The sequence below is a fragment of the Canis lupus genome, chromosome 27 (genome assembly GCF_048164855.1).
Source record: "Canis lupus baileyi chromosome 27, mCanLup2.hap1, whole genome shotgun sequence".
Classification (NCBI taxonomy): Eukaryota; Metazoa; Chordata; class Mammalia; order Carnivora; family Canidae; genus Canis; species Canis lupus.
This window is the reverse complement of record NC_132864.1, coordinates 38,327,543-38,343,127: the sequence shown is the minus strand read 5'-3', so window position 1 is coordinate 38,343,127 and position 15,585 is coordinate 38,327,543. Positions and strand designations below refer to the sequence as shown.

The following is a 15,585-nucleotide window of genomic DNA, read 5'->3' as shown; positions in this document are numbered from 1 at the left end:
CTCCTTCTCCCTCTGCTGCTCCCTTGCTTGTGCACTGTCTCTCTCAAATAAGTAAAAAATAATCTTTAAAAATAAAAATTAAAATTAAATGAAAAATGCACATGAAAAGTGTGCTACAGACTCTGCCATGGAGAAATACTCAGTGAACTCCAACTGTTAATGAAAGTCTCCTAGGAGTGCCTGCCTGGCTCAGTGGTAGAGCATCAAGACTTGATCTCAGGGTCATGAGTTCAAACCCCATGTGAGACATAGAGATTACTTAAAAAAAAAAAAAAAAAAAAAAAAAATTCCAGACTCAGGCAACCCCCACATCCTCCCATCCAGCTGGAAAAGCCCATTCCCTGTCCCCCACCAGTGAAGGACTGTTCAGTGGGTCTTCCAACCTTCACCAAGTCCTTAGAAAGCTCCAGAGCAGCCTCCTGAGCCTCCCCTCCTCTTGGTTGTGCAGTTAGCAGTGGCGATTTACTGCCCCAGGACCCCAGGTACTTTCAGCTCAGAGGCAGGAAATGACTAGACAACAATTGCTCAATCCCCAACAGTAACCAGTGCAAACACCTGGCCTTCTTGACATCACAGGTAGCCGTTAGCATGTTGCCCAAACTGTATCCCAGACTGCAAATGCTTCCTTGTCTTGGCCGGCACCCTTCTGCATTCTGGTTCTCTGACTTTTTGAAGAAATAGAAAGTGTTTTCTAACCAGATAAAAATAAGTATTTCAGAATTTAACCAGCCACCTACATGTAGGAAAGAGTATTTTAGTCTTGTGGAAAGAAATTTCTTAATCACACAAACACAAGAGACTGAAAGCACTTTCTTTTCACATTCCTCTTGGTTTGTTTGATCAAGCTCTCCAAATCCTACTCTTAAGATTTCTCAATCCCCAACAAACTAGATCAATGGAAGAACTATTAAAGAGAATACTGTTGCCCTTAAAAGGACATGTTGTTATTTGAGCTTGTTGAGAAGACTACAGGAGCTTTGTCATCTACTGCAATCTGCCAGTCTGCTCCCCACAGGACTGGGAGAGCTGCAGAGGCCTTGAGACTCCTGTTCAGGTGCTGGCCTTTGGGCTCTAGGCCTGGGACAATGCCAGCTCCCCCAATTCCAGCCCCCAGCACATCCCGCTCCCCGGCAGGCAACCACACAGGGAAGACGCTCTCTGCCAACCCAAAGAATTTATTAAAATGCTTATCTCATATGACTTTGTGGTATCTGGGGGAGAGAAAAGCCCTATCTTCTAGAGATCTGCACTCAAGGTCTGGCAGTTGAAATCATATGGTGTCTGGAATGTGATTGAAAACAGTCCAGGAAAAAAAAAAAAAGAAAACAGTCCAGGAGGGGGTGGAGACGGATGGGTGAAACGGGCCATATGTTGCTAACTCTCAAAGTACCTGAGAGACCATTCTTCTATCTCTATTTCTGTGAATGTTTGGGAAAGGCCACAATGTAACTTTTAACAAGATAGTAAATAAAATGCTCATGTCAAGCATGTGGGATGGCTATTCAGAGGACCCTGGAGGAGGCTTACTTCCAAGAGTGCCCCAATGGGAGGCCATCTTGGCTGTCACACAGGGAGGGACCACGCACTGTGAGTCACCCTGGCTGCAGAGGCTTCTTGGCCTCGAGAAGCTAGGGCCTCTGAAGGGCAGTAACCAATAAAAGTTTTAAGAAATCTGCTCCCACACCAGAGGTCAGTCCAGTCCCTCACTACCTAGACAAAACCTAACTATGGGAAAAGTTCCACTGGCCAGAAGCCTTGCTATGTCCATGCCCTGTATGAAACAGGGACAGAGGAACACAGGGCCAGGCCAGAGTCATCCCCCAAGAGACAAACACAATCTGAGCTGTGAAAAAGCCAAAACTCAAATTGAACTTGAGTCTAACTCCACTTTAAAAACACTGGTATAGGGATGCCTGGGTGGCTCAGCAGTTGAGCATCTGCCTTTGGCCCAGCGTGTGATCCTGGGGTCCCGGGATCAAGTCCTACATCAGGCTCCCTACGTGAAATCTGCTTCTCTCTCTGCTTGCGTCTCTGCCTCTCTCTCTCTCCGTGTCTCTCATGAATGAATAAATAAAATCTTTAAGAAAAAGTTTAAAAATACTGGTATATACATGTATTTACATATTTTAAGATATATACATATCAAGGTATTACCCACAGAAATAGGACTGGAGGTCAAAAATCAAATTGTCACCAATGGCCATCTCTGGGCAGAGAGATTATAGAAAACATCTTCCTGTTTTGAAATCCTCTACAATGTTATCAGAAAGGGAATAAGTACTGTATACACTGGTCCTGAACACAGTGACAGAGGCAGGCCCAAGCTGCTGGGACTAGCTTCCTGTGCCCACACCACCTTACCCCAGTCTCTCCACACATCTGCTCTGCCCACCACAGCCACAGCCAGGGCCTTCTGTTCAGCCTCCTCTGCGGCCCCCACCCACTTCGTTCCTGCAGCTGACTGCTCTTCCAGTTTGCTCCCTGCACCACCCACTGGCTGCTGGACTCTCTCCTTGGAAGGGCTGACACCCTCGCATACTCCACACATCCATCACCTTGTACCCCACCCTTCAGAAGCAGCACAGAATCACAGCCCGTCTCCCTCACGGGTGCATACCTGTATCTTTCTCCTCCCTTCCTCCTGCGTGTACACACACAGTCATCAAATTACAAAGCTTCTTTCTTTACAGACTCTCTCCCTCCTAAATCACCCTCTCTCCATTCCCATTGCCATGGCACCTAGTAGGTCTCAAATTTGAGTGTGCTTTCAAGAACAACAAGGGTGCTTGTTATAAAGGCGGGTTCCTTGACAATGCCAGATGTTGGCAAGGATGTCTGACAAGGGGAACTCCCCTACATGGCTGGTGGGAATGTAAATGGGTACATACCAACCTGGGAAAACTGTTTGGCAGACCACAGTAATGCTGAATTCAGGCCACACCCCTCAACCTAGCCTGGATGCTCAGCCCAGAGAGCATCCAGCATATACCCATCAGAAGATATTCCCCTGAATATCCCTGGGACTATCTTCACATAACCAACAACTGGAATTAACTCCAATGTCCATCAAGCATAGGGCAGAAAAGTGACCTGCAGTCAAGTAACGGATGAATAACACATGGCATAAATAAGAACTGCTACCCATAGGATGATCACCCATCACAGACATCATGCTGAATGAAAGATGGCAGACACAGTATGATTCCAAGACAGGAAATTTAAGAACACATCTCTCCATGGCCCAGAAGCCAAAAGAGTAGGAGCAGAATCTACAGTGGCTGAAGCACACAGGGAGGAGGTGCTAGGAGGTGCCAGGCCTGTTTCAGATGCAGGCTTGGGCTATGGCTATGGGGCATTTACACATGTAAACATTCATCCGTTATACTTCAATGTAAAGAAGCACCAGGGCGCCAGGGTGGCTGTCAGCTAAGCCTCTGCCTCTCAGGGTGGCTGTCAGCTAAGCCTCTGCCTCTCGATTTCGGTTCAGGTCATGATTTCAGGGTCCTAAGATCCAGACTCACATCAGGCTCCGTGTGCTCAGAGAGGAATCTGCTGCTCTCCCTCTGCTCCCCACCCCCATGTGCTTGCCCACACAAGAGTGCTCTAAAATAAATAAATAAATAAAAACAAAAACAAAAAACCACACACCATGTGAGACAACCAGAGCTGCTATGCCCCAGCCCCATCCCCAGGTTTGGACTGGAACAGCCTTGTGACTGAATTCTGAGTACAGAGCACAGGTTTCCCTCTGTACTTTCACAGACTTGAATCCTCCCCAACATGAATCAAAGCAGACCCGTAGCTTTTGGAGGGCTCAGGGTGATCCATCAGAGCCTCTCAGGGCAAATCTGGCATTTTTTCTACTTTATAACAGAAGCACCATCCAAAACCGTGACCAGATCACTTCCTCAAACATCACCTCTGATGAGGACTGAAACAAAGTTGGAAAGGGGTGGGGAGCAGAAAAGGATAAGCAGGGATGCGGATAAGCCACTTGTTAACCAACAAGCACCCCATCCACACCGCTAGAGCCTCTGGGAGTGTGGAAGGGGTGGAGTTTTGGTCCAGGCCTCCAGCCTGGATGTACCTCACCTGCCTGTCCTTCTCCTGGACCAGACGCAAGTGGCTCAGCTCAAAGGCTAACCAGCAGCTGGGCCACTCTGGTTCCCTACGTGCCCCCCACCCCTCCAGCAGATTCCCAGGCGGAGAACTTACAGATGCCTGTGGGGCCAAAGGCTAAGTGAGATGAAACAGGGTCCAGAAGGAGGAGGGAGCAAGACAGAAGTCAGTTGCTATTCATCAAGCTCGAGCACCAGAATGTGTATAAATGAAAGAATGGGTAAGTCTGAGGGAAGGGTGTACTGAGCACTCTGTACTATCCTTACAACTCTGTATGTTTGAAATATTCTCAAAATAAAAAGCTCAAAGTAAGAGAATGAAGACTTCCAGAGGTCCAATGTCTTCTCCAAGGAGTCACTGCACTCAGTAATGGCCATTCCACCTCAAGATACTTGAGGTCATTCAATCAGGGATCTTTATTAACCCCCACCAGGTTAGCAAGAGAGTTGTTTTAAAGTAGAAGGGAGTTTCTCCCTCACAAGGTGGGTTTCCAGATCATTACACCTGGGATTCTAGTGTATCTTCTTTGCTCTCCAGGACTGGGTCTTCAATTATTTACCTGTTAAACAAAGAACCACCTCGTAACTGTCATGGACTCCCTGTTTTTAAATGTTTCCAATTAAAAAAAAAAAAAAGCTCCAAATGAGAAGTGGTTCAATGTTGAGGGGCACTGATGAAAGAAAGCTCTGGAAGGCCATCAGAAAAGAAGTCAGCACTGTTTTCCACCACCCTATCTGCTATTATTATGCACCTCATATCTAAGTCAAGGCACCATGCCAGTTGCTCAGTGAGAGGTAGAGGTATAAGATCAGGACCTACACTCAAGGAATTTATAATACCGTTGGCAAGGCAAAAAAAAATTATAATGAGTATAAAAATAGCAAAAAAGAATTCTTCTGTTCAGTGCATGTAGGATGCACTCAATGTAGACCCTACAAACTCAAGAGGAAGAATTGCCATGGGTTGAGCCATCAGGGCTCATAAAGAGGGGATGAGGCCAAGGCCAAACCTCCAATGGGGAAAAGAAGAGAGAAGAGTGAAACCAGAAGGCCTGGCATGGAGGAGGGAGCATCTGGCTAGGGCTCTCATACCAGCACAGAGGGAAGGCCATCTGGAAGGACAGTTTCAAGTTTGAAAGAAGAATGCTTCTTAGCAGGGGTAGAAAGGAAATAATCATCTTAGGAAGACTGTGGTGGCAGTCAGGGCTCTGGTGAGAGGACACCCACCCCAATGTCAGAATGTGATTTTCCACCTTATGGTAGCTATCTATGACCATGGCTCCCTCCTCCTCATGTGCAGACAGGGTCCACCCCTTCTTCAAAAGATTTTTGACTACAAAAGGAATATATATTTATTGTTAACAAAAATACACACGTACTGAAAGCTACAAAGAAAATTAAAATTACTCAGATAATCAGCTAACAACATCTATTTAACAAAACTCACTCAAGGTAACTGGATGACTCAGTAGGATAAGTGACTGCCTGCAGCTCAGATCATGATCCTGAGGTTCTGAGACAGAGCCCTGAGTTGGGCTCCCTGCTCAGCAGGGAGTCTGCTTCTCCCTCTCCCCCCTGCCCATTTGTGCTCCCTCTCTCTCAAATAAATAAAATCTTTAATTAAAACAAAACAAAACACACTCTGGACCACATGTCTTACTTGCTAACCTGCTCTTCTCATTATCAAAGGCTATGGAACACTTGCCATGTCATATTCTTTTTAAGATTTTATTTTTAAGGGGCACCTGGGTGGCTCAGCAGTTAGCAGTCTGCCTTCGGCTTGGGTCGTGATCCTGGGGTCCGGGGATCGGGTCCTACATCAGGCTCCTTGCAGGGAGCTTGCTTCTTTCTCTGCCTGTGTCTCTACCTCTCTCTGTGTGTCTCTCACAAATAAATAAAATCTTAAAAAAAAAAAAAAATTTTATTTTTAAGTAATCACTACACCCAAAGTGGGGCTTCAATTTACAACCCTGAAAACAAGAGTCACATGCTTCACCAACTGAGCCAGCGAAGTGTCCCTCTTATGTCATTTTTTTTTTTTTGGAAGACGGATTTATTTTGGAGAGAGAGACACACACACACAGAGGGTGAGCATGATAGGCGGAAGGGCAGAGGGAGAGAAACTCAAGCAGGGAGCCTGACACCAGTCTCAATTTCAGGACCCCAAGATAATGACCTGGGCCACAGTCAAGAGTTGGAGGCTTAACTAACTGAGCCACCCAGATTCCTGACTCCCATGTCATTTTTAACAGCAGCCCTAAACCTACCATCCCTAGCTCCTAGAACAAATCTAATCCAGCTCCACTGCTGTCTTATCTCCCCCTGTTCTTCTTCTGACTTGATGTGGACATGAGCACCCTCACTGCCAACAGGCTTTGAACACTCTCCTGCATTTTGCCTTGGAGGAAATGCCTAAGGAAGTAGACATTTTAAGCTTACTGGAATAAAGAGTATTGCCAAAGGGCCTTCAGAAAAATGGCCTCATTTATGTGCTTCCAGTAGCAGTTTGTGAGGATGTCCGTTTGCCTGCGTCTTCCCATCATTGGTGTTAAGATTTTCTCCAACTTGGGGGGCCACCTGGCTGACTCTGGCAGAAGAGCACATGACTCCTGATCTTGGAGTTCTAAATAAGGTCAAGCCCCACGCTGTGTCTACAGATTACTTAAAAAATAAGGGGTACTTGGGTTGGGTGGTTTAGTTGGTGGAGTGTCCAACTCTTGATCTCAGCTGAGGTCTTACCTCCAAGTAGTGAGTTCAAGCCCTGTACTGTGTGGAACCTACTTAAAAATCAGTCAATTAAATCAAATCGAATCTTGGGGTACCTTGCTAGCTCAGTCAGAAGAGCATGAGACTCTTTTTTTTTATTATTAAAAACTTTACTGAAGTAACAGTAGATTCACATGCAGTTATAAGAAGTAACACAGAGATCCTTTGTAAACTTCGCCCAATTTCTCCCAAATATAACATTTGTGTAACTATGGTGTACAGTGTCACCACGGGGATGTGGATGCTGATCGTCCACTCACCTCCTTCAGACTGCCCATGTTTCCTGTATTTATTTGTGTCTGCGTCACTGAAGCATGAGACTCTTGATCTCAGAGTCATAAGTTAGAGCCCCACTTTAGGTGTTGGGAGTACTTAAATTAATAAAACTTAAGGGATCCCTGGGTGGCGCAGCGGTTTGGCGCCTGCCTTTGGCCCAGGGCGCGATCCTGGAGACCTGGGATCGAATCCCACATCGGGCTCCCGGTGCATGGAGCCTGCTTCTCCCTCTGACTGTGTCTCTGCCTCTCTCTCTCTCTCTCTGTGACTATCATAAATAAATAAAAATTAAAAAAATAATAATAATAAAAAAAATAAAACTTAAAAAAAAGAAAAGAAAGAAAGAAAGAAAAAAGACTTTTTCCAACTCTGAGGCAAGCACCCATCAGGTTAGCCCACTATCACCACAGAGCCATAGCAGGGCTCTGGTGGTGCTTGGGAATCCATGCGCTACGGCATTCTTGGAGATGCAGGAATCCCCATGAGGGGTTCAGACTGGGGGAAACGAGTGTTCAAGCAATTCAAGCACAAACTGGTAACTCTTCACAGAGCCTGTGAAGAGGAGGGAGGCAGCAGGTGTCCTGGTGTCCTGGAAGGGTGAGCAGGATGGGACTACAATGTTCCACCATGGGAGGGATTGGTCTCATGCAGGGGAACAAAAAGGATGCAGAACAGCCAGGGCCAAGAAAGAGCTGGGCTCCTCTGAGAAACCACAGGCAGCCCAGTATAGGGGGCTACAGACCCTGAAGGAGGGAGTCAAACTGAGATTTGAACCCAAGGCAGTGGGCAGCCACTCAAACATTCCCACCATCAACATGACTGAGGGCAGGGGGTGGAGTCCAAGAAGCAAGGATAGATAGCCTGAAGCTGAATGTGGCATGGGGTCCTTACGCTACTTGGGGGGCGCCTAGGTTAAGGCTGAGCATTTGCCTTTGGCTCAGGGCACAATCCCGGAGTCCTGGGATGGAGTCCCACATCGGGCTCCCTGCATAGAGCCTGCTTCTCCTCCCTCTGCCTGTGTCTCTCTGCCCCTCTCTCTCTGTGTGTCTCTTGTGAATAAATAAACTCTTTTAAATGTTTAAAAAAATAAACTATGCTACTTGGTTTTAGGATTTAAACTTTCCATTTCGAATTTTTTAAAGTTCATTACTATTCCTCAAAAAAAAAAAAAAAAATGCACCCTCTGGTATGTAACCAACATTATTGCCCTGAGGAATGCTTTTAAGGGCACTCCCTTGCCCTGCATGACAGTGGCAGGGAGATGATCATGTGACAACAAGGGAATGTCTCACATGGGAGCCTGGACTAACCACATCCACCTTGTCATAAATGGCAGCAAGAGTTGGAAGACTTCTGGTCAGGAATGGATATAAGGGCTGTAGGTGTGATGGATGGGTGAGGTCTCTTACAAAACGGAGCTGGTGAGGCTGGGAGCCTAGCTATAGCCTGTGCGAAGGCCAAAGATCATTGGAGGCTTGCTGGCTGGCCCTTCTGCTACTGTTTGGGTCCCACTGACCCACGGGGAGTTGCTAAAATTGCCAACAGGATGCCCGCCAGCACCTGGCTTTGGTCACCTTCCAGCTGCCATCTCTCTGCTACGCCTAAAAAGCAGGACCTCGCTTTCAAAAATTAAAAGGCAGTTTGCCTCTTTTATCCTGCTTTGGTTCCGCAAGCATTCATTCGTAACATGCAGAGCTAACTAGAAGCAGCAGTGACCTCTCCTCTACACCTCAGTTTCTTCATCTTAAAAATGGAAGTAACAAATGCATCGACTAACAATGCAAGCGCGAAATCAATGAGCTAACATAGTCAACTCCTGCAGTGGGGATTCATATCAGTTGCTGTCGTTGCTGCTATTAAGAAAACCTTGACCCCAGAGCAGATGAGGGCCCACAACCCCTCAGGTCACTGTCACTCCTGGTCAAGAGGCAGTAGGGCCAAGGTTCAGGACTCTGAAGTCAATGGCTCCACAATCACTTCCTGATTGCCATCAGGGGAAGTCAGGCTTGGAGGAGGTCAAAGAGACAGGCCCCTGGCCTCCGGGAATGGACATAGTGGTGGCTTATACACAGAAGCCTGCAAGCCAGCCTGGTTGTTTAGATACCAACCAGGCTATGAAGAAAGCAGCAGGGCTCAGTACCTTCTCCACTGGAGAATAAAGGCCAGAATCACACCAGGAGGGCACAGGGCCGTTGGGAAGCCTAAGTGGAAAAGCCACAATCAAGGAAGGCTCAGCCGAGACGCCCTCGCTTCTGCTTGGAGGATAGAACATAACCCACAGGCAGAATCGAGACATGTAAGTTTCAGGGCACTCCCCACCCATCCTAAGGCCTCTCCAGGCCCTTGGAAGTTGCTCTTCAGTTGTTTGTTCTTTGTTCCTCATGGACTTTTTTGCTTTGTTTCATTATGTTTCTGGCTAAATAGCACTCAACTTTCTTCTTATGGTCTAAGCAGATAGCTCTGTATCTCCTAGGTCCCAGCCTGGAGCTCACATCTCCTTTGGGGGCTTCACCAGAAGAGGTGGTTGACCTGTCTGGCCTGAATCTGCTCTGCGCTCCCTGATCTCCTGGCACTCGAGTAAAGCCCTGATACACACTGCCCTTCCCCACCCCCCACCCCCAGATCTCCTCCCCTCTGCAATCTGTTCAGCTCAACAGACATTTATTTATTTCATGTCTATATGTGCAATCTGCTGTTCTGAGAGGTGGGAGGCATAAAAGTCTAAAGAATAAGATGGCAGAAAAATTTAAAAGAAGGGGAAGAACTGATTGACGAAGTCCTTTCATTCACTACTTACCTACCCTGTCAGGCATAGTGCCGGCTACTACAGATACATGCTTGTTCTCTAGGATCCCACATACCAGACATGTGTTCAACACTAACCCAGCAATCCCCCAGGAAAGCCCTAGGCCCACAAAAGCCAGGCTGAGAATTCTAAGGGGGGCATCCTCCCATGTGCTGTAGGGAGAGTGGATGTTCAATGAAGAGATGATTTGAACTCACCAACCGTGTCACAACTACCCTCCCCACAGGCTCCTTCAAGTGTCACGAATTCCCTTACCCAGGCTTGGGGGTTTTACCTTCACCTTCCAAGGCTCCTACTCCTGCAAGAACCTAGGGAGGAGGCATCTGCTAGGGCTCAGATGGAAGTCTTTTCATTTTTCCCCCCACCTTCCCTGTGAGATAGACTGGGCTATGGACTGGGCTAATGGACAGACTGGGCTAATAGACTCTAGCCATTTCATAGGTGAGGGAGATGACCCAGAAAGGTTAGGTACTCTGCCCATGGTCACTTGGTAACAAGTGGAGAAAGTTGGGGGTGGGGTGGTTGCAGAGCTTCACAATGCATCCTGGCACAGGTAGAGAAGACCACTGTAGTATGAGAGGGCGGCACACATACCCCTCAGAAAAATACTTCCTCTTGCACACTTCAACACGTGTTTTATATGCCAGGTGCCATGCTTCTTGGGACTGGGGCCCACGGGAAACTACAAACGGCTGAGATCCAACATATCAGCGAGAGTGACCCAATTAGGCAGGGTAGGCAAAGAAGGATCTGGAGTATTTAGTATTTAAGCAAACATCTAAAGTAAAGGAAGAGAAACTGGTCATAAATGTAGTGGAGGGAAGTCCACCCATTGCTGAATACCCTAAATACTTCATAATAACTTGTTTAAAAAGAGAGAACCGGGCAGCCCAGGTGGCTCAGTTGTTTAGCGTCACCTTCGGCCCAGGGCCTGATCCTGGAGACCCGGGATAGAGTCCCACATCAGGCTCCCTACATGGAGCCTGCTTCTCCGTCTGCATGTGTCTCTGCCTCTCTCTCTCTCTGTCTCTCATGAATAAATAAATAAAATATTTTTAAAAAATAAAAATAAAGAGAACCAAAAAAAAGAGAGAGAGAGAGAACAACAACAACAAAAAGAACCTGGAATGTTAAAAAAGCTGAAAGGTCAGAGAGGCTGGAGCAAACTGAGGGGATTAAGAGGTGGCTAGGCCAGGCCACGGTGAGGAGCTGGGAGAGTAGGCCATCTGGAATCTTGTTCTAATGCTGAGAAGTTCACAGACAGGTTTTCAGCAGGGCAGCAGAGAACAAGGGGGAAGGAGCAGTCCAGAAATGGGTCCAGATGTGGCAGAGGCAGTAAAAGGCTAAGAGGCTATACCAGAGAGTCCGCACAAGAGCTCTCCTAACCAGCCCCAAATCAAAATCACTTTTTTCTCATAGTAGCCAAGAGACTAGATTATCGGCCCCGTGATCTGAAGCACTGTTCTCTTAATAGATACTCAAGAGCCAAGTGGAGACAGTGAACCAGCTATCAGATGCTTTTCCTTCTGCTGAAACTCCTCAGTTCTTCACTATGCTTTCTTTACTTCCTCACTCATCTACACAAATTACTTGGGTTCTAAACATTTCCCAAGATATCCACCTTCAAACAACAGCATAAACACCAGAGGAAGTTAGACTTAACTCTGTGAACATAACAAATCAAGGCACCAAGAATCATGACTCTTCCAAGCGAATCCTGGAGAGAAAATAGACAAACCCGAGAACTGAGAGCACCAGATCGTGTCAGGCAATCTTTGAAACTGCTCATTCCAGCAGTTTCAAAGGGCTCCCCAAAGATGCCTATGCCCTAATCCCTGAAACCCGTCAACATGCTAGGTGTTACATGGCAGAAGGGACTTTCCAGCTATAATAAAATTATAGACTTTAAACAGGAACATCAGGGTGCCTGGGTGGCTTAGTTGGCTAAGCGCCTGCCTTCAGCTCAAGTCGTGATCCCGGGGTCCTGGGATCAGCCCCGCACCAGACTCACTGCTCTGAAGGAGGCCTGCTTCTGCCTCTCCTTCTGCCTGCCATTCCCCCTGCTTGTGCTCTCCATTAAATAAGTAAAATCTTTAAAAATAAATAAATACGGACATCATCCTGGATTATCTGAGTGGACCCAATCTAACCTGAGTCTTTACTAGAGAATGTTCTTGGCTGAAGTCAGAAAGATGCAATAGAAAAACCCACCCCTGTTGGAGGGGGCCACATAGAAAGTATGAGACCGAATGCAGGCCACCTCTAGGAATGAAGACTAAATAGTAAGGTCCGAGAACACCTTAGTCCTACAACTGCATTGAATGAATCTGGCCAACAACCTAAATGAGCTTGGAAGCAAATTCTACCACAGAGCCTCTAGGAAGAAATGCACACCTAACCAACATCTTGACTTCAGCCTTGCAAGACCCTAGGCAGAAGACTCAGCTGAGTCCACCTAGAGCTTACATCTACTGAAACTGCCAAGTAATAAATGTGTGTTGTTTTAAGCCACTATAGATGTGGTAATTTGGTACAGCAGCGAGAGAAAAACTAATACACAAGCAGCAATCTGGCAAATAAAGGAAAGAATACAGCTTGCCTAAAAGCAGAAGGAAGCTGAATTATGAAGTATCCAGAGAGTCCTTGGCACCCAGAGACTCTTCAATTACCCTCCTGCCCTCTGACTCTCCCCAATCCCCCAATTTCCTTTGATGGCAACTCAGTCTTCTGGTTCTATGGTTCTGGTTCTAAGGTCTTCCCAAAGAAAAATCTTTGCCCTAAGGGCTTTTCTTGCCAGAGCCCTGAAGTGGGTCATACCTCATGATTTCATCTATAGACAACTCCAGGGGATCAACTCCCCCAAACAAAACAAAACACTTCACTGATTCTGCAATATCTGCAGAATTGCCCCCAGACTATTCCAATAGCAGTGCCCAGAGCCACTAACTCTACAGTCCCCACGCCTTCCACTGTACTAAGAGGCTTCCCAGCATTCCATCCCACTTCCTTCCTTCCACGCTGCTGCATTCCCCAACCCCCCGCGCCCTCCCCCCCGGCATTCAGTTTAGTCATCAAGGACTGTCTATGCTTGCTCTCCCCTTTCTCTGGAATGGTCTTCCTCTTTCAGTTTCCACCACTGTCTAGTACAGGCTTTTATACTCTCTTACTAAGTCATTCCACAACCATTTTATGGAGCAATGTGACAGGCAGTGATCTAGCAGTAGGAACACAAGGATGAAAAATGACAGGTCCTCAAACCCCAAGAGTTCAAAACTCATAATGGCCTAACTGGCCTCTCTCTTCTGTTCTTGATCCATCTCCAGGGACTCCGGGAATCTTCCCAACTCTGGCATTTCACTACCTCAAAGCAGGCCACATGCCAAATACAGGCTCAACTCCTTAGCACAACACTCCCACTGCTAACATGTCAGCACCTGCTCACCCTCATTCCATTACCATCTCCTGAACCTCGTTACTCCTCAATCCCCAGAATTCAGCCTATAGCAATATCCTCCAATGCAGTGAGAGTTCATACTTCTCCACTACTCAGCTTGGAATGATGGCCTTTCACACTCCTACTTGTCTTTTTAGGGCACAATCTATTTGCCACCTACTCCAGAAGGCTGCTTCTGCCCTGCTCAAACTGTCCATTCTTCCTAGGAGAAAGAACTGCACCGCACTGCAACTGCTTCTTTATAGTAGTGCGTTCCCAGAGGGCAGGCAGGGGCTGTCTCAGGCGAATTTGTGGCTAGCACAACACCAGTAAGCTCAGTAAAATACTGTTGAACGAAACAAGCAGTGGGTGGTGAGGAGCTGGAGTTCCACTAGGTGAAGCCTAGGGCGCAGTGGCAGCCCCTGCATTGAGGGGTTCAGCAGCTGAAACTGGGGGGAAAAGGTATTAACCCCAGCTCTTCACTCCCTCCTCCCAACCGACGGTCGCTTCCTGACAGCCTCTTCTTGCCACCCTTAGCAAAATCCACACTGGGGCGGGACTGGGGCGCGGGGGAGGCAGGTTACCTTTAAGATTCTCCATCCCCCACCACCCACAGCCCCAAGGACTAGCTTCCCAACCTCATCTTCCACCCACCCCGCTGCAATCTCTCTCACTCTGATGTGCTTTTCTTAAAGACGAGTCACAAAACACCCAGATCTGCTAAAGCCGCCACGGGCTGCCCCCTTCCTTTTTCGAATTCAGTGTGATTCAAAGCAGGGGAAAGTCTGCAACCAAAGCACACAAATGACGAATGAGAACGCTCAGGACGATGACTCATAAGCCAGAGCTCGCTGGGTTTGCAGAGTTTGGCCCCGGGAAAGCTAACGAAGAGTCCATATCAGCCAAGAATGGAAAGGACAGCCGAGAGCTCAGCCGCGCCCTGGACTCACGCGAGCCCCGGGAACCTTCGGCTCTCGGAACCCCCAGGCCCCAGCGGGTCCGGCCGCCCTAGGTCTCCCGCGAGTCCCACCCGGGCCTCGCCCTCCGCGCGCGGGAGGGCTAAGGGGGGAAGGTCCGGAGATTTCGCCCTCTAGCCCAGCCCCTACTCACATTTGACTGACCAACTTCTGCCGGAAGGCGGTGCTCCGCCAATCGGTCTCCTGCCCCGAAACGTCCATACCGGTCCCTCCGCTCCCACCGCCCGCGTCCCGCTCCGCCGCCGCCGCCGCCGCCTCTACCGCAGCGCCAGGCCCAAACCCGGAAGCCGTCGGAGTCGCCTCCCCGCGCCGGAAGCCGAACGGGGATTGTGGGAAATGGAGTCGCGCGCAGGGACCTGTGGGAAATGGAGTTTCGGGACCGCTCAGAGCGACTTCTCAGCGGCCTCCCGCTTACCCCAAACCATGGCCCCTCCTCTAGCGCCCCTACCGCGCGGGACGGGAATTCCAGGTGCTCGGGGCTGACCCGACCCGGTGTGGAAGAGCCATGGCTGCATAGTACTCCTGGTACTCCCTGCAGCCGGCCTACCCTGGCCACCTGAATCTCTTGTGACCCATACTCTCTGCTGGCCTCACCACCAGCATGAGATCTGCACCCTTCGGCCAAGCTGCTGGCAAGTCTACAGCGGATGCTATGGAGATTGTTTATTTATCACATATTTCGCAGCACCTACTGTGGGCCAAGTACTACGCCAAAGTGATCTGGGCTCTGCTTTCCCACCACTACCTTACAGCGCCACATCCAAAGTGTGACCACATAGACTTCGGTCACTGCTTCTTTCTGCTAGCCTTTTGGATCTCATATCCCACTGTATTTTGTAAAGGGTGGTGATAAAAGGAGCCTAAGCCACATTTATTTAATTCCGGACTTGGGGCAGCACCAGGTGGCTCAGTGGTTTAGCAACGCCTACGGTCCAGGGCGTGATCCTGGGGACCCGGGATGGAGTCCCACGTCAGGCTCCCCGCATGGAGCCTGCTTCTTCCTCTGCCTGTGTCTCTGCCTCTCTGTGTGTGTCTCTCGTGAGTAAACGAAATCTTAAAAAAAAATTCTGGACATGGGCAATCTTGCTTGGCCCAACAGCCACGTCCCCGTTTGAGCACAGTCCAGATCCTTGCTTGAGGCCTGACGGCACACAAATTTGTTGGGTGGAGGTGGAGGCAAGTGAGCTGGAGGTGGGATGCAAGGGGGTG

At 48.4% G+C, this 15,585-nt stretch overlaps 1 protein-coding gene across 2 annotated transcripts in view; it reads right to left on the bottom strand.

Annotated features, from left to right (window-relative positions):
• MED15 (mediator complex subunit 15) overlaps positions 1 to 14,669 on the bottom strand; it is a 68,705-nt gene extending 54,036 nt beyond the window's left edge. For both annotated transcript variants that reach the window (XM_072803589.1, XM_072803590.1), the window contains exon 1: positions 14,510 to 14,669. In XM_072803589.1, the coding sequence (XP_072659690.1) occupies positions 14,510 to 14,577 (68 nt within the window). In that variant the 5' untranslated portion in view covers positions 14,578 to 14,669. The remainder of the gene's footprint in view (positions 1 to 14,509) is intronic.
• Between the last annotated feature and the right edge of the window lie 916 nt (positions 14,670 to 15,585).